This window comes from Solanum pennellii, chromosome 3 (assembly GCF_001406875.1).
Source record: "Solanum pennellii chromosome 3, SPENNV200".
Classification (NCBI taxonomy): domain Eukaryota; kingdom Viridiplantae; phylum Streptophyta; class Magnoliopsida; order Solanales; family Solanaceae; genus Solanum; species Solanum pennellii.
Window position 1 is genome coordinate 54,820,481 of NC_028639.1, and position 18,200 is coordinate 54,838,680.

An 18,200-nucleotide genomic window follows, 5' to 3' on the forward strand; every position below is an offset into this window, starting at 1 on the left:
ATATCTCCTATAATTTTTAAAAAAAATTTATTTAAATTATACGCATATAATATACGATAAAAAAGACATATTCCTAGACTAGCAATTAAATTATAAATAATAAATTTGAAAATATCTATTATTTATATAAATTACATTATATAATGTATGATAAAAAAGACATTAAAAGTGAAAAATGTCTATTATGATGATAGAGCAAAGTTTAATTTTTTTTTTTATATATATTTATTTATACTTTACTATAAATGGCACTACAAAAGATGGATTATATCTTATTATCATTTAAGATAAAAACAAATACACATAATATTCCTCATTTATGAATTGATGACAGATTTTGTAAAGATAAAAACGTTTTTCTTAAAAAAAAACGCACGCAGGTAGGACCCACTCACCCCACCCCCCCACAAATCTACACACCCCGATAGCTTTACAGTCTAATCTCATCTATAAAATCATAACACAAGCCACCTCGCCCATGCCGAAAAAACGAACAAGAGTGCAGAGCTCCGCCACGTACCCCCTCTGTGTCCGCTCCCTCTCTCTGTGAAGCTCTCTGTTTTTCTCTGTGTTTCGTTTCTCCTCATTTTCATCTCCATTTATGTGAAAAGAAAGAACCTTTTCCTTCAGTTTTCTTGAAAAGTTCGTCTGGATAAGGACAACGGACAGCCCTTTTTTTTCTCTATTTATGCACCGCCCCCTTACGCCGCCTCTGTCACCCCTTTTGGTTTGTTCATCTTTTCATGTGATCTGCTGAAAAATCGACTGATTTGGTCATCTTGAACAACGGATCTGAGACTTTCTTGACGTTTTTAAGAATCTTGGTTCCTGTATAACGTTTTGTTTTTTTTGATATTCGATAAAGATCTCGACTTTAATATTATATATATACAAAACTTAAAAACTGGTAAAGATTTGAACTTGGGTGTTTTTGAATATGTCGATTGCTTCGAGTTCTGTACTTCAGACCAAGAACAATGGCGTTGTTATGTCATCGCCGGTTAAGAGTCTCGTGGGGCATCAATTGAATGCTATGCCTTTGGGTCGGGTTGGTGTTGGTCTCGGGAGAACTAGGGTGACGAGGAGCTCGGTAGTGAAGAGGACTACCGGTTTCGAGAAAAAGTTTTATGGAGCCAAGCTTCGGGCTTCCGGGCCGGAAAGGCTGCACCTTTGGCAATCTGACGGGCCGGGTCGGGCTCCGAAGCTAAGGGTCGTGGTGCGTTCTGCATTGTCTCAGGTGCCGGAGAAGCCTCTTGGACTCTACGATCCATCATTTGATAAGGACTCTTGTGGCGTTGGGTTTGTTGCTGAACTTTCCGGTGAAAGTAGCCGGAAAACGGTAAATCAGAAAACTTTTCAAGACTGTTTTTTGATTTTTGGTCTGTGGGAAGTGTCTGAATTTGCTTTTGTTTTTATTTTGGGTGATAATAGGTTACTGATGCTATTGAGATGTTAGTGCGGATGTCTCATAGAGGCGCGTGTGGTTGTGAGACTAATACTGGAGATGGAGCCGGTATTCTTGTTGGTTTGCCTCATGACTTCTACAAGGAGGTGATTTAATTTAACTGCTCAGAGTTACTGCTTAGTGAATTATTTTCGTCGAATTGATGTTCTTGAATCCTGTTATGACTTGTTCATTTGATGGCTGCTTCATTTGTTCTTTACTATTATGGTTGATCCTTCCTGAGTGGATTAACAGTGAATGTTAGGAGAATTGTCATGATAGTCTGCTAATCATAAAAAGTGGGTGGGGGTTGGTGAGAAGGAAATGGTGCTTCTTATATAATGATAATAAAGAAATTTTATTTTAAAAATCAGTATAATTTGAAATTAATGGTGAAAAATAATAGTAAGGATTTTCTTTTCATTTATATGTTCTTTTTGAAGGTGCTGCTAGGTATTTTTTTAATTGATAATCAGAAATGGACTAAGAATACAGAATTTTGCACTGAGAGTATTTGAGAGGTTGTAATTTGTGAGGCCTGAAATCTGAATGTTATATCTTCTGTACTTCCATCAGGTAACTAGTGAGGCGGAATTTGAAATACCACCACCTGGACAATATGCAGTTGGTATGTTCTTCCTGCCTACCTCTGACAGTAGAAGGGAGCAAAGCAAGATTGTATTTACTAAGGTGAATTCTTGCTCTATCCGATGCTTTACTGAAAAACAGATTTATTCAGGTCAATTATGTTTGCATGTGTTCTGATTATCTTTTTTGATTCTTTGTTCTTGGACAGGTGGCTGAGTCGCTTGGTCATACAGTTCTTGGATGGCGTCCAGTCCCTACAGATAATTCAGGACTGGGTAAGTCTGCATTGCAGACTGAGCCTATCATTGAGCAAGTGTTTCTGACACCAACTCCTAGGTCAAAGGTCGATTTTGAACGTCAGGTAGTTGTCTGTTACTGAAGTACCTCGTAGATTCATTGGTACATACTGTTTACTATATCAAGTACTATCCACATATCCATTCTGAATCTGTCCCCCCTGCAGATGTATATTTTGAGGAGGGTGGCAATGGTAGCTATACGAGCTGCTTTAAACCTCCAACATGGTGGTGTGAAAGATTTCTATATATGCTCTCTTTCTTCAAGGTTTGTTCTGGAGACTCAGAATACATTGCTCTTTGCTGCAGTGCTATGACTAATTTTTTGAATATGCTTAATACAGGACTGTTGTTTACAAAGGTCAGTTGAAGCCTAATCAGTTGAAGGAATACTACTTTGCAGATTTGGGCAATGAAAGGTTTACGAGCTACATGGCCCTGGTAAATATTTAATCCATTCTCTTTTAATTTGTACACTGACTCCATACTTCAACAACGAACAGCAATGGATCAACCAGTAAACTGAAGAGAGGCAAGGTTGAGGAATGACTTCTGAGGCATTGAAGTATGAATGATCTCTTAAGTTCTTCCACTCCCTTGATCACAATTTGAATTTGGATGCCCGTTTGGACTCTTTGGTGAGTTGGTAAGGAAACTCATTATGAAGTAAATAATGTTTTCAGAAACTTGGTGCCTTGCTCTCTGCCATCTGTTCTTAATAGTAAAACCTCCACTTATATCATGTGGAGGGATTTGTGTGTGCTCAAGGTTAGACTAGGGCTCAAGCTGATGTGTTCTGTCACTGCAACAATCTTCAAAGTGCCTGAACTCAATCCTCGCTGCATTCAGAAGACATATCTCAGCATCTCAATTTTTTTTTTATAAAAGAAAATCAAATTTTTCCAAAATATAAAATTTTGGGTGTTTCTGGTGTAGGTGCATTCTAGGTTCTCTACAAATACCTTTCCTAGTTGGGATCGTGCTCAGCCTATGCGTGTCTTGGGTCATAATGGTGAAATTAACACACTTCGAGGCAATGTGAACTGGTAAGTTACCTGCAGAATTGCATTAATAGTGTAGTATATGTAGTGTTTACTGTAACTCATTTAGGATTGGTATCCTGAATGCAGAGGTAGTTTAGATAATTTGATTCCATGTGAAAATTGTGAAGGAACTCCATTGACACATTGTAAGATATGAATTGTGGGGATAAAAGGTTGACTGTAGTTGTTGCTGATTAATAAATTTTTTTCCACGTTACTCGCGCATGTCTTCCTTCCTTTTGCATCAAATATCTTCTCTTGTCCCCTTTGTGTTCTGGAGTAGCATATTGACTATAAATTGGCCAGCTTGCCTCCTCTAAAGCTGAGGAAGAATCTCGAGAAAATCCGTTGTTTAACTGTGGCAAATTACTGTTCTTTCGTGTTAATTTGTCATCTGCATTGGTTTTAAACTTTGTTCTGGACTGATTACTTTTGCCTATTCAGGATGAGGGCTCGTGAGGGTCTTCTTAAATGCAAAGAGCTTGGCCTTTCAAAGACAGAAATGAAAAAACTTTTGCCCATTGTTGATGCCAGTTCATCTGACTCAGGTTCGTATACTACCTCTCTGCACCTTGAAACAGTCAACATCTCGACCTGTTTTCCTACTAGCTGTTATTTTTCTTGATTGCCCCTTAGCTGATTATGATCTCCATTTATCAGGAGCTTTTGATGGTGTGCTTGAGCTACTGCTTAGAGCTGGTAGAAGCCTCCCAGAAGCTGTAATGATGATGATTCCTGAAGCCTGGCAAAATGACAAAAACATGGATCCTAGCCGGAAGGCATTGTATGAATATTTTTCAGCCCTCATGGAACCATGGGATGGACCTGCTCTTATGTCATGTAATATACTTGAAGGAATTAGCTGGTATTTTTTATGAGGTTTTCCAGTATGCTGTTTGCTCAATGGGGATGCTTTGCTTTGCAGTTACTGATGGGCGCTATCTTGGAGCTACGTTAGATCGGAATGGTCTGCGTCCAGGTCGCTTTTATGTTACATACAGTGGTAGGGTTATTATGGCAAGTGAAGTTGGAGTAGTTGATATTCCACCTGAAGATGTATCCAGGAAAGGTAGACTAAACCCTGGAATGATGCTTCTGGTGGACTTTGAGAACCATGTTGTTGTAGATGACGATGCTTTGAAGAAGCAGTACTCTCTTGCAAGACCTTATGGACAGTGGCTGAAAAAGCAGAAGATAGAGCTGAAAGACATTGTTGAGTCAGTAAATTATTCCTATAGGGTACCTCCACCCATTGCAGGAGTTTTGCCTGTAAGTACAGAGTCTCATACTAGTTTAGTTCCTCTGAATCTCTTATTAATTAAACCTTTTTGCTGTTAATTGTACTTGTTATTATTAGTTGGTCTTTAAGTGTCATTTTGTTTATCTATCTGGTCTTCTAAAATTTTAGGCGGTAAGTGATGAGGACAGTATGGAAAATATGGGACTTCACGGTTTATTGGCTCCATTAAAGGCCTTCGGGTATGTATCTTTTGCCTAAGACAGAAACTTCGTTGAGATTTTCTGACAACATGAAGAAAATAGTTTAATCACTGGCCTATTATGCAGTTACACTACAGAGGCCTTAGAAATGCTGCTACTCCCAATGGCAAAAGATGGTGTTGAGGCTCTTGGTTCAATGGGGAATGATGCTCCATTAGCAGTGATGTCTAATAGAGAGAAACTTACATTTGAGTATTTCAAGCAGATGTTTGCTCAAGTCACAAACCCTCCTATTGACCCTATCAGGGAAAAAATTGTTACGTCTATGCAATGTATGGTTGGTCCTGAAGGAGATCTTACTGAAACCACGGAAGAACAGTGTCACCGGCTCTCACTCAAAGGACCTCTTTTGTCCATTGAAGAAATGGAGGCTGTAAAGAAGATGAACTACAGAGGGTGGCGCAGTAAGGTTCTTGATATTACCTACTCCAGAGACCGTGGTACAAAAGGTCTAGAGGAGACCTTAGACAGGATTTGCTCTGAAGCGCATGATGCAATTCAGGAGGGTTATACAGCAATCGTACTTTCTGACAGAGGTACCACTCTTTTCAGAAAGCCTACTCTTTATACACTTTTTTTTTTTAAATCTGTCATTGGGCTGGACATAGGCTTTTATCTCTTTTATCGACATAGCATTAAATTTTTCTTCTTAACTTTCCTAGGCTTCTCGCCAAAGCGTGTTGCTGTGAGCTCTTTATTAGCTATTGGTGCTGTCCATCATCATTTAGTTAAAAAGCTTGAGCGAACTCGAGTTGCATTGATTGTTGAGTCTGCCGAGCCACGAGAAGTGCACCATTTCTGTACATTGGTAGGATTTGGTGCTGATGCTATCTGCCCTTATTTAGCCGTAGAAGCTATATGGAGACTACAGGTTGATGGAAAAATCCCACCCAAGTCAACCGGTGAGTTTCATTCCAAGGATGAGCTTGTCAAGAAATACTTCAAAGCAAGTCACTATGGCATGATGAAGGTTCTTGCAAAAATGGGCATATCAACATTGGCATCGTACAAGGGTGCTCAGATATTTGAGGCTGTTGGTCTTTCGTCAGAAGTGATGGAGCGATGTTTCAATGGAACTCCTAGCAGAGTGGAGGGTGCAACTTTTGAGGCACTTGCCAAAGATGCACTCAATCTGCATGGACTTGCATTTCCATCACGAGCCTTGGCTCCAGGAAGTGCAGAAGCTGTGGCACTCCCTAATCCTGGTGATTATCATTGGAGAAAGGGTGGTGAGATTCACCTTAACGATCCATTTGCCATTGCAAAATTGCAGGAGGCTGCGCAATCTAATAGTGTAGCTGCCTACAAAGAATATTCTAAGCGTGTACAGGAATTAAATAGACAATGCAATTTGAGGGGACTTTTGAAATTCAAAGAGGGAGAGGTTAAAGTTCCTCTAGAAGAAGTTGAACCGGCAAGTGAGATTGTAAAACGTTTTTGTACTGGAGCCATGAGTTATGGATCAATCTCCTTGGAGGCACACGCTACTCTTGCAATAGCAATGAACAAGATTGGAGGCAAATCTAATACAGGTATCTTTTTCTTAAATGGAATGTTGACAGTGATCTTCTTTTGTGAGGCTACCGTGTCTTACCCTTGGGTAGTGGAATTTTTTATGGTAACATGAAAGCTGTACCTACTTTTGAACAGGCGAGGGTGGTGAGCAACCTTCTCGGATGGAACCTCTTCCCAATGGTTCAAAGAACCCAAAAAGAAGTGCAATTAAGCAGGTTGCAAGTGGTAGATTTGGAGTCTCAAGTTATTACCTTACAAATGCTGACGAGCTACAGATAAAGATGGCTCAGGTACACTTTACATGCATGTGCACTACAATATGTTTCATTTACAGTTATTTTCCTTCATAGTGATGTTTGTACATTGGTCCATTCCAATCGGATCCTGTATTCCAGTTGGAATAGAGGTTTCTCTTGTTTATGAATTTATGTTCATGGACAGATGATGCTGCATCTGCAAAGCACCTCTTGGTGTCTTTGCCTCTTTAACTGAAACCTGCATTTGGCATTTGGTGAGATAAATGTTAACAGTGAAGTTTTCCGTGTATGTGTCAACACACCTATTTACTTCTTATTGTATTTTGCAGGGAGCCAAGCCTGGAGAAGGGGGTGAACTTCCTGGACACAAGGTCATTGGCGACATTGCTGTCACTAGGAACTCCACAGCTGGAGTTGGACTAATTAGCCCTCCTCCTCATCATGATATCTACTCAATTGAGGATCTTGCACAGTTGATTCATGATCTTAAGGTATTCAAATCTCTTGTATTTGTATTATGAATAGTTTCTGCATTTTTGTTCATTGATCCTGAGGTGTTGCCCTATTGTGCCTATAGAATGCAAACCCTGGGGCACGTGTTAGTGTCAAGTTGGTTTCTGAAGCTGGTGTTGGGGTTATAGCCAGCGGCGTTGTCAAGGGACATGCTGATCATGTCTTGATCTCCGGTCATGATGGAGGGACTGGTGCCTCAAGATGGACTGGCATCAAGAGTGCTGGGCTTCCATGGGAACTTGGTCTTGCAGAGACGCATCAAACTTTAGTGGCTAACGACCTCCGTGGTCGAACAGTGCTGCAAACAGATGGTCAATTGAAAACTGGAAGAGATGTAGCCATTGCTGCTCTTCTTGGTGCAGAGGAGTTTGGTTTCAGCACTGCTCCCCTCATTACACTTGGCTGCATAATGATGAGAAAATGCCACAAAAACACTTGCCCTGTGGGGATTGCCACTCAAGATCCAATTCTTCGGGAGAAGTTTGCTGGAGAACCAGAACATGTCATAAATTTCTTTTTCATGCTGGCAGAGGAAGTGAGAGAAATTATGTCTCAACTTGGTTTCAGAACACTTACTGAAATGGTTGGCCGTTCAGACATGCTTGAAATGGACAATGATTTAGTCAAGAACAATGACAAATTGAAGAATATTGATCTGTCCCTACTGCTTCGACCTGCTGCTGATATCCGGCCTGAAGCTGCCCAATATTGTATACAGAAACAGGATCATGGTTTGGACATGGCTTTAGATAACAATTTAATAGCCCTTTCCAAGGCTGCTTTAGAGAAAAGTCTTCCTGTGTATATTGAAACTCCAATCTGCAATGTAAACCGGGCTGTTGGAACTATGCTAAGCCATGAAGTGACCAAGCGTTATCACCTAGCAGGTCTTCCTGCAGACACCATTCATATCAAGCTTAGTGGAAGTGCAGGACAGAGTCTTGGGGCTTTTCTTTGCCCTGGCATCACATTAGAGCTTGAAGGAGACAGCAATGATTATGTTGGTAAAGGTTTATCGGGTGGCAAAATCGTTGTTTATCCCCCAAAAGGAAGCAAGTTTGACCCCAAAGAAAATATTGTGATTGGAAATGTAGCTCTTTATGGGGCAACAAGTGGGGAGGCATATTTTAATGGGATGGCAGCAGAAAGATTTTGTGTCCGTAACTCGGGGGCCAAAGCTGTTGTAGAAGGAGTTGGTGATCATGGCTGTGAGTACATGACTGGTGGTACAGTTGTTGTGCTTGGGAAGACTGGAAGAAACTTCGCGGCTGGTATGAGTGGTGGTGTTGCTTATGTACTTGACTTGCATTCCACGTTCCACTCTCATTGCAATCCAGAGCTGGTTGATCTCGATAAAGTTGAAGAAGAAGAAGATATCATGACTTTGAAGATGATGATACAGCAACACCAGCGTAACACAAATAGCCAACTGGCGAAAGAAGTTCTTGCTGATTTTGATAATCTTTTGCCTAGATTTATTAAGGTCTTCCCTAGAGATTATAAACGGGTTCTTGCAAGCATGAAAAAGGAGGAAGCTTACGAAGCAGCAAAAGAACGTGCCATCAAGGAAGCGGAGGAGCAAGAAGAAGAAGAGTTGAAGGAGAAAGATGCCTTTGAAGAGCTGAAAAAGTTAGCAGCTGCATCTAAGGATGAATCCAGTCAGGTTAGTTCATCTATGGAGTTTCTAATTGAGCTACCCTGGAATTTCTTTTGTATTATTTCATCATATTCCAGAAAGATCCTATATTTTCTATTGATAGCTAGAAATGCTGATATATATATATATATATATATATATATATATATATATATATACACTTCCAATTTGGGAATGGATATTTGTTTCGGAATGCCTGCATTTCCATGTATTGGAACCTGATTTTACATTAATTATTTTATTGGTCTTTGGAGTTGCATATGGGTATTTAGATGCTGTGAGAAGCTTTACAATATGTGTTGCAACTTTATATAAGTAGTTTTGGTCTTTGCAGGTTGAAGAGGAGCAGACATTGAAGAGGCCCATCCAAGTTGCTGAGGCAGTCAAGCATCGAGGTTTTGTTGCTTATGAGCGACAGGGTGTGTCCTACAGGGATCCAAATGTTCGGATGGAGGACTGGAAAGAGGTTATGGAGGAATCAAAACCCGGTCCGCTCCTTACGACACAATCTGCACGCTGCATGGACTGTGGAACTCCTTTTTGTCATCAGGTAATTTTAATGCTGATATATGTGGTGATTATTACACATAATGAAATGCAAAGGGCCAAAATCTGAGTCAACTATGTTTATATAAAATATTTTGCAGGAGAACTCTGGATGTCCTCTTGGAAACAAAATACCAGAATTCAATGAGTTAGTGTATCAGAATAGATGGCGTGAAGCACTGGATAGGCTTCTTGAGACAAACAACTTCCCTGAGTTCACTGGTCGAGTGTGCCCTGCACCATGTGAAGGATCTTGTGTGCTTGGTATCATTGAGAATCCCGTTTCTATCAAAAGCATTGAATGTGCCATTATTGACAAAGCTTTTGAGGAGGGGTGGATGGTGCCACGACCTCCTTCTGAGAGAACCGGGTATGCACTCATCATTTGCTTGTAATGCATTTTATCCTCTTTCCCGTTTGTTATCTTTCAATGTGTTTGCTGCTAGCATCATAGGTTTTCAGAAGTAGTTGTGCCTGTACTGATTGATGCTCATAGTAATTAGCTTTAATGGTTAGACATTTAGACTCTACCATATGTAACTTTGATGGCTCACATTTTTCCTCTATCAGGAGAAGAGTCGCAATTGTTGGAAGTGGACCCTCAGGCCTGGCTGCTGCTGATCAGTTAAATAGATTGGGTCATACTGTCACCGTGTTTGAACGTGCTGATAGGATTGGTGGTCTGATGATGTATGGTGTGCCCAACATGAAGACCGACAAAATTGATGTCGTCCAGAGGCGGGTTGACCTTATGGAGAAGGAAGGGGTGAAATTTGTGGTCAATGCAAATATTGGAAATGATCCTGCGTACTCCTTGGATAGTCTTCGTGAAGATCATGATGCAATTATTTTGGCTGTTGGAGCCACAAAGCCGAGGTGAGTACCTTGGATGTCGTCATTTCACTTTGGTTCAGCCGTTAGTGTCTTTTCCGACTTGTAATTGCTCACTAAATACTTGTTGACTTTTTGTAGGGACCTTCCTGTTCCTGGACGAGAATTATCCGGAGTCCATTTCGCCATGGAATTCCTTCACGCAAACACAAAAAGTTTGCTTGACAGCAATCTGCAGGATGGAAAATACATTTCAGCCAAGGGAAAGAAGGTGGTTGTTATTGGTGGAGGTGACACTGGGACAGATTGCATAGGAACATCAATTCGCCATGGCTGCACCAGCGTAGTTAATCTAGAGCTTCTTCCTCAGCCACCAAACACTAGGGCTCCTGGAAATCCTTGGCCACAGGTTTGATCATGTTTTAGTTAATCTAGAGCTTTTACTCAATTAGATGCTTGCTTTATGTCTATCATGTGCATGATGGTTTCAGTGGCAACACGAGTTTTTGACAGTTTAGATCTTGAGGAAACTGCTCTTTTATACTTCCTGTGGAAGTTACTAGAATTGGCTTTATAATTGGAGTTAGGATCATAAAGTGATCGTAAAACTTCTGTTGACAAGTTTTTTCATCAAATTCCTGAATGTCAATGTGACGTGTCCTTCACATTTCTTTGTTGGCAGTGGCCTCGTATCTTCCGTGTAGATTATGGGCATCAGGAAGCTGCTGCAAAGTTTGGGAAGGATCCGAGATCCTATGAGGTTTTGACCAAGCGTTTCATTGGAGACGAAAATGGAAATGTGAAAGGACTGGAGGTGATACGTGTACAGTGGGAGAAAGATGCCAGTGGAAGATTCCAATTCAAGGAAGTAGAAGGCTCTGAAGAAATTATCGGGGCTGATCTGGTTATGCTAGCCATGGGGTTCCTTGGTCCTGAATCGGTTAGTATTTAATGACACTCTTCATTTTAATTTCCTCTTTGTATCCTGGTGCTGTGATGAAATTCAATTAAACCTTGTGTTTGATTTTTGTTCAGACAATAGCAGACAAACTAGGATTAGAAAAGGACAACAGGTCCAACTTCAAGGCTGATTATGGACGCTTCTCAACTAGTGTGGAGGGGGTGTTTGCCGCAGGAGACTGTCGTAGGGGACAGTCTTTGGTGGTTTGGGCCATCTCTGAAGGACGACAAGCAGCTGCTCAAGTTGACAAGTTTCTCATGAAGGATGACGAGGACTCGTCTGCTGATGCAGCTAGCCGACAAGAATCTGTCAAAAAGCAGCCAACAGTCGTGACATAAGACACTTGCTTTTGGCGGAGGCTGGTTTTAGTATCTTCCTTCAAACAACTTCCAAGAAAAGAAATACATAAATAGTAAATCAAAATCAGCTCAGCTGGAACATAGGATAGGGGGGACTAGTTGAGAATTTCTGATTCTTTTTTTGGGGAGAGTTTGGGGGTAGGGAATAGTATTTTTTTTGTTTTTTGGTTGCTGCATCTTGCGTGTTCATAACTATATTATGTCCGTGCCAGTTTGCTTGGAGGGTAGCTCCCAACATAAGCTAAGATGAAAAAAATAATAATATGTACAGTTCGTTTGCCCAAAATTAATATATGGGGATTTGTTGATTCATTTGGTTATGTACTTTGCAAGTAATACATTATTTCTGAAAACTTTGAGCATTTACTTAAGTTATAGTTATAAGTGAAGTATCATCCAACTTACTGTTGCCATTTGTTCAAGTTGTAGATGTAGATGCTGAAAATTAACATAGTATCAGATAACATTGATTCAGCTATACGAACAAAGTAAATAGTTCATCACTATTAATATGTCTCAAGTATTTCTAGGCGCAGTCCATTCAAGTTACACCGCTAAAGAATTACTTATTCAGTATAGTTTTACAAATCCGATTCATAATTTCACTTGTAAAAGTAGGGCCAATAAACATCCTTGCTTTCCAACGTAATCTTGCCGTTTACAACAAGATATTCTGACTGTGAGCTAGCCATCTTTCCAATTCTAAGGATCTTTAAAAACTTATAATCTAGTTGTACCAATTGTAGTCTGCAAGTGTTAGATTTAATTTTCGCAAATAAAAAATAAAAAAGAGTCTAAAATACCCTTTAATAGCTGGGGTAATTTTGACCAAAGTATTAACTATCAATAATCAAAATATTGACAACAAAGATATTGTTGGCCAAATAAAAAATTTAGTTCTATTTCACGTAATTTAAGAAATTTCTTTTTCATTTCCGTATATATTTAGAGTAAGTTTCATTTAGCTGACCTATATATATTTGCCAATCTTTTTAGGGAAGAACTGAAAAGAAGAGGAAAGATCGAAGGCGCAGCAGATTCAAAATTGAATCAATTTCACAGGTTGCTCCCTAAACCCCTAGTTTTTTCTTCATCAATTAAATCATACAATTAAGCTTGATTCTTTTTTGAACTTGGTAAATTGGATTGTGGCAAATTGGTTGTAAAACAAGGAGATTGCTTCTTCTAATTCCTGGGTTTCCCCTAATTATTCTTTTATATGGTAGTCTCAAAATTACATTTTTTGTGATTTTAGGTACATAATTAGTAACTATATGACTGGTTTGATCTTGTGTTTTTTATGTTCTCGTTGTTGATACAATGATTCATCTAATATTTTACATTTCATAATCAAAGAGGGTCTTGATTAGGAGAATCTTGCGTCAAATGGTGTAAGTCCTTGTGCCCAGTAGTTCTGAGTTTTTGACATCGAATCTTGGTTTTATTACCACCGTCGCATTTTCCATCAATTTTAGAGAGTTACTTTATATGGCCTCAGTACAATTAAAGTGATGAGTCAATAGTTCGTGAAATTGCATTTATCTAATGAGTGATGACACTATCTTGAAATGATACAACAAGAAGTAGCAAAATTGGGTTGTACTTTCTTCAAGCCTATTTGTTTATCATTTATTTATTTACTTCCCTTTGTGAGTTTGGTTAAATTCAATATTTATAGATGTTTCATGAAGTGTTGATCTTGTGTTGTATTCCTGCTTAAGAAAAACCTATTTGCTTTCTAATGCCAAATTATATTGCATGAGTTGGCATAACTATGTCACATGCATGAGATCGTGTTTGCCTGCAGAAATAAGAAGATACTGGGTATGGATCAGAATATTAGGTCTGCCATGAATTTGTGGTCTCAGGAAATGTTCAAGGAGATCGGTAACTAATGTGGAGGATGTATTGAGATGGTCAATAATGTTCATTCTTGCGATATTGTTTGGCATTGGAATAGCAATATTATTGACCAATACTTAGACAATGCACAATTGTATGAATATGATTTTACTGAAGTGGTTAAACAAATAAACGTCTTTGTGGGGAGAATATTATCTAACCAACGATGAACAAAAGAAAAGAACCTAGGTCCAGCTTTATTTCCTCATATAATCTATCTTTTTCTATTTGAAAAATAATGAGATTGTCATGGCTATCTTTTGACTTTTGAAGACATAATTTTTCAAGGGAAAAATAGTTGTGCTAGGATGACATGAAGACTCTAAATGATGGAGTCAAGGTGCTAGTTGTAGCACCTTAGGTTCAGACTCCAGAGTCCGTGAGAACACATTCTTTCTGGTAGCACCTCTGTGAATTCATGTACTTCTGATTGTGCTTAGGTGCCAACTGATGGAGGCCTAACCAACAATCTTTCTTAAGTTTTTGTTTCAGATCCATCTGTTAGTGCCCATGCGCTGTTATTAAGAGCCTAGACGCTATACACCTAGGATGTACTAGTCCCTCCGTTCCATTTTATGTGGCACCATTTCCTTTTTGGTCAGTCTCAATAAGAATGTCATGTTTCCTTATATGGTAAGTATTTAAAGGTACAATTCCTCTTTTATTCTTGTTGGTCCCACTTAATTTTAAACATAGTACTCTAATACATTTATGAGGAGAGAGAAAAATGAATTTACTTTTTTGAAGGAAATATGATAAACATTTCAAAGTCTTCATTATTTCTTAAACTCCGTGCCCGGTCAAATGTTGCCTCATAAAATGGGACGGAGGGAGTATTATTTTAAGGACTTACAACAACAATTGTGCCTTAATCCTAAACAAAATCAAGGTTTGCCTATGTGAATCCTTACCGACCATGTAAAACAATCCCATCTTCACTTTGAATTGATTACTAGGGTAAACGATTATGGGGTCAGTTGCTGAACTTAGTATAAATCCATGGTTATGGGGAAGTCCTTTGTATCTCCTACTATCGCTCTCACCCTAGTGATGGCTCCTTCATACATGTCCGTTCTGACATTTATTTATTTAACAGGCCGAGTTTTTACTATGCGTATTTTCATAGTCGTATAGTCATGGATTCCAGTAGAGGTTTTGTAGACATCGTAAAGCTATAATCTGTATTCATAGTTTTACTTGTCACATGTATCGGTTCAGCTAGTCAATATGTGTTGTATATGAAGCTTCTCATCAGTAAATCTATCTGCATGATAGTTTACTTTCTCATCATAGATCACTTGTAAAGCATGTGTTCGATACTTGTCTGCCTCACCTAGGGTTGGGGTGTGACAAAAGTGGTTTTTTCTCCAACATACCAAAAAAGCTATTTTGGTATGCTATTATATGTTTTTTCAAGATCGATTAACACCATATGTACATCTATTCTCCTCTAGCTATGAATTTTCATCAATCTTCTTAATGAGAATATAACTTTTGTTGGAGATATATTGGGTGTAAATCCAAACTGATTCTTAGCCACTCTTACAGTGTCCCTAAGTCTACACCCTATCGCCTTCTCTTCGAGTTTCATTTTATAAATTCAATTTCGTGATAGTTTTCACAACTTGGAATATCTCTTTGTATCCAAGGGTGTGACCCGATGGTTGGTTTAGAACCATGAGGTCTTATATTCAAATCCAGCGGAGATAAAAAAACACCAGGTGATTTCCTCCTATCTGTTCTAATCTTGGTGAACAAAGTTATCTAGTACATGTTGTTTGGTAAGAGGGGATAAGTATTTTGTGGAATTTGTCATGGTGCATGAAAGCTAGCTCAAACATAATTGTCATAAAAAACAATCTTTTTTGGCCTCCAAAAATTGCCCATGCACAAGATGCTAAGCACTGGGCGTGAGGTCAGAGATGAGGTGTTAAAGAATGGCAAAAGTCTCACGTTGGTGGTTAATGAGATGGGTGGACTCCTTATAAGGTTTAGACAATTCTACTCTCTTGGAGCTAGCTTTTGGGGTGTGAGTTAAGCCTAAGAAGGCAATTCTACTCTCTTGGAGCTAGCTTTTGGGGTGTGAGTTAAGCCTAAGATCTAATTTAACATGGTACAGAGCAGGCAGAGGTCTTGAGATTGAATTTCACAGCCACCCAAATCAAAAAGAATTTACACGTGCTTGGTCCATGATAAAAAATCAGGCCTCCTGTGTTGAAAATATAATTAAATAATAAAAGTGTGCACTCTCTACCAGCTTAAGCTTTTAGATGAGATGGTCACACGCTTCAGCATGGTATCAGAGCAGGGAGAAGTCCTGCGATCGAATCTCACCGCCACCCAAATTAAAAGAAAATACACGTGCTTGGCCCATGAAAAAAATCGGGCTCGAACGTGAGGGGGCGTGTTGAGAATATAATTAAATAAGAAAAATGTGCACTCTGTAATAGCTTAAACTTTTAGATGAGATGGTCACACACTTTAACACTTATAAATTGAAATTAGGATACTCCTTTATTCGTCATGCATCCTACCACATTAAATAAAACATTAAATAGCTTGGTAAACTCTCCTTCTCTGAAGACACTCCCAAATCTTAATGCATTTACCATTTGGACTGCATACTTTTCTAATCTTCATATTCTTTTTTATGTAGGCAGCCACTAATGCTTGTATTAGGTTAGGCTGTCTACATAACACCTCTTGGGGTTTGGCTCTTTCCCGGACTCTGCTAATGCAGAATTCTCTGTGCGCCAAACTGCCTTTTAAAAATATTTTTAGGCCTAATTCTACCATTATAGCTAAAGTTTCTATCGTGCGCAGATGTATTTAGATCAAATTGTATATTCTTGTGGCTCGAGTTGAACAATTGACCAAAATAGCTTCTCCATCTCTCTTTGATCTTGTTATCTCCACATAACCAACATTATGCCACAGAGTTGGCCATTATGGCAACAGAAATGCTTTTTATGATTTAGGGGATGATGGAAGAATCTGACATGTGGTTTTGAATTGCACCTTCTCTATGCGAGTATTAGATACAATACAATGTGTTCCCTTCTATAAACTTCTCTTATCACTCTGTTTTAATAAAAGAAATGAAATCTTTGCCATAAGTATATACAGTTTTTAACTATTTGCTAATTTTGTGCTACCTGTCCTCTATTAACTTTCTAGTTTATTTTTCAGATTTTTTCTCCAATCGCAAGTCTCCTCCAATTAACAGTCTTTATAGCACACTTAAGACAGAGAACTTTTCAAGTCTCTGTATCTATTCTCAGTATCACTTTCCACTGTGCTCTCCCTGTCTATTTTCAATTCACTTCTTTGCTTCTGTTTACCTAAGTTGTTCCATAAAATTACTGTTTTGTTAGGGTTCTTGTATTTGCTGTCGTTATTTCTCTATGTGCTTTCCAAACAAAGTTTTCCTTTTCAAAAATTACTTGAACTGTTTTATTTAGGTGGTAGATGAGGTTTTGTGGCAGTTTTAGATGCTTTCTCTTTTTGTTTCTACAAGTTTGTCATGATTGCCTTTTTCTCTGGTTGCTATTTATCTCATCATTTTCACTTCCTTCCTCAGAGCTGATAAAATTATGGAAGCAAGAAAAATGATAAGAATCATTTATTGACCAACTAAATGTTGCATCTTCTTGTTGATTGTTGTGTCTCATGAGAAACTTATACTTGAAAGTCTTTTTCACTATAAACTCTCTTAAAATTTCAAATGCAAGGACATAAATTTATCATCTTATGATATTTGTCTTAAAAAACAATTTTCTTTCAGAGGAATACAATCTGTATTCATTTGTTTTTTATTCATTGTGGTATGAATCTCTATTGAATTGTGACTTTGAATGTCAAAGCATATGCTTGTGACATTTTAAGCTGGCAACAATTTTCAAAATGCTTTTTGATGATAGTCAAGGAGAAAATATGGAATTGCACTTGTAAGGAGCCAGTTCACCTATTAACTGCAATCTGATCAGGCACTATTTTTTACTGTTTCTGAAGGTTTTCTGTCTCGCTAACGAGTCTGGTCAAGACTGGGCGAAGCAAATAGGAAAATGGCAAGAAATATGGGTCATCTCTTGAAATCGTTGATTGAGCTTCCAATATCCAAAGTTGTTGTTTCAAAGAACTCAGCTGGTCGACTCATTTGCTCTTCAACTCAAGGAGGGCAAATCAAACAGGATCATCATGAAGAGCATGATGCTCATACTTTGGATGAGGAGGAGAAGGTTGATTACGAAAATGAAGGGAATATTAAACTTGAGGACAACAATGACGAAGAGGATACTTCTAATGTTAACAAAAAGACCGGTGAGATTGGAGGCCCTAAAGGTCCTGAACCCACCCGCTATGGCGACTGGGAGCTTGGTGGCCGCTGCTCTGATTTCTAATCTTCTTTTCAGCTTTTGATTTGAACTGTCGTCTTACAGGTAATGAGTTCCCTATCAGATATGTTGGAGATGAAGTATTAATAATGTAGGTGTTATTTTTCAAAGTTCTTTTTTTTTTCGTGGTGCTTGAATAAGAGCAGTTGTTACATGATTATACAACGCAAAGTTTCTAATAATATAGGTTATAGTCTTGTTAATTACAATTTACAAATTATTATCTCTATCATTATAGGACTTCCTGTCTGATGCAAGACTATCAATTGTTCAATTAAATCTGGGATTAGATGATTTGATCTATTCTGGTATTTGGTAAATGTTTTAAGTCTTTGATGGTGACTTGAATCATTTTATGTCATGGAACATTCAATTATACCACTTTACTAAGGCA

General features: G+C 38.6%; 2 protein-coding genes across 5 annotated transcripts; both read left to right on the plus strand.

Annotated features, from left to right (window-relative positions):
* Nucleotides 1-466: 466 nt before the first annotated feature.
* LOC107013700 (glutamate synthase 1 [NADH], chloroplastic) lies at nucleotides 467-11,830 on the plus strand. 3 transcript variants are annotated; one of them, XM_015213572.2, is made up of 22 exons: nucleotides 467-1,339; nucleotides 1,432-1,551; nucleotides 2,021-2,134; nucleotides 2,241-2,393; nucleotides 2,496-2,596; nucleotides 2,673-2,769; nucleotides 3,265-3,374; nucleotides 3,816-3,919; nucleotides 4,032-4,211; nucleotides 4,297-4,640; nucleotides 4,780-4,850; nucleotides 4,938-5,407; nucleotides 5,534-6,403; nucleotides 6,522-6,676; nucleotides 6,973-7,134; nucleotides 7,221-8,819; nucleotides 9,148-9,363; nucleotides 9,461-9,729; nucleotides 9,930-10,235; nucleotides 10,332-10,599; nucleotides 10,873-11,130; nucleotides 11,226-11,830. In XM_015213572.2, the coding sequence occupies exons 1-22, from the start codon at nucleotides 938-940 to the stop codon at nucleotides 11,487-11,489; spliced, it is 6,633 nt and encodes a 2,210-aa protein (XP_015069058.1). In that variant the 5' UTR covers nucleotides 467-937; the 3' UTR covers nucleotides 11,490-11,830. The 3 variants fall into 3 exon arrangements, with proteins under 3 accessions (XP_015069058.1, XP_015069059.1, XP_015069060.1); XM_015213573.2 differs by lacking the exons at nucleotides 467-1,339; nucleotides 1,432-1,551; nucleotides 2,021-2,134; ... (1 more) ...; nucleotides 2,496-2,596; nucleotides 2,673-2,769 and adding an exon at nucleotides 2,833-2,974 and having other exon boundaries at nucleotides 11,226-11,820; XM_015213574.2 differs by lacking the exons at nucleotides 467-1,339; nucleotides 1,432-1,551; nucleotides 2,021-2,134; ... (1 more) ...; nucleotides 2,496-2,596; nucleotides 2,673-2,769 and adding an exon at nucleotides 2,840-2,966 and having other exon boundaries at nucleotides 11,226-11,820.
* A 569-nt stretch (nucleotides 11,831-12,399) lies between these two features.
* LOC107012544 (succinate dehydrogenase assembly factor 4, mitochondrial) lies at nucleotides 12,400-18,126 on the plus strand. 2 transcript variants are annotated; one of them, XM_027915667.1, is made up of 3 exons: nucleotides 12,400-12,418; nucleotides 12,507-12,572; nucleotides 17,424-18,126. In XM_027915667.1, exon 3 carries the CDS (start codon nucleotides 17,477-17,479, stop codon nucleotides 17,810-17,812), a length of 336 nt encoding a protein of 111 aa, XP_027771468.1. In that variant the 5' UTR covers nucleotides 12,400-12,418; nucleotides 12,507-12,572; nucleotides 17,424-17,476; the 3' UTR covers nucleotides 17,813-18,126. The 2 variants fall into 2 exon arrangements, with proteins under 2 accessions (XP_027771468.1, XP_015067900.1); XM_015212414.2 differs by lacking the exon at nucleotides 12,400-12,418 and having other exon boundaries at nucleotides 12,426-12,572.
* Nucleotides 18,127-18,200: the final 74 nt, after the last annotated feature.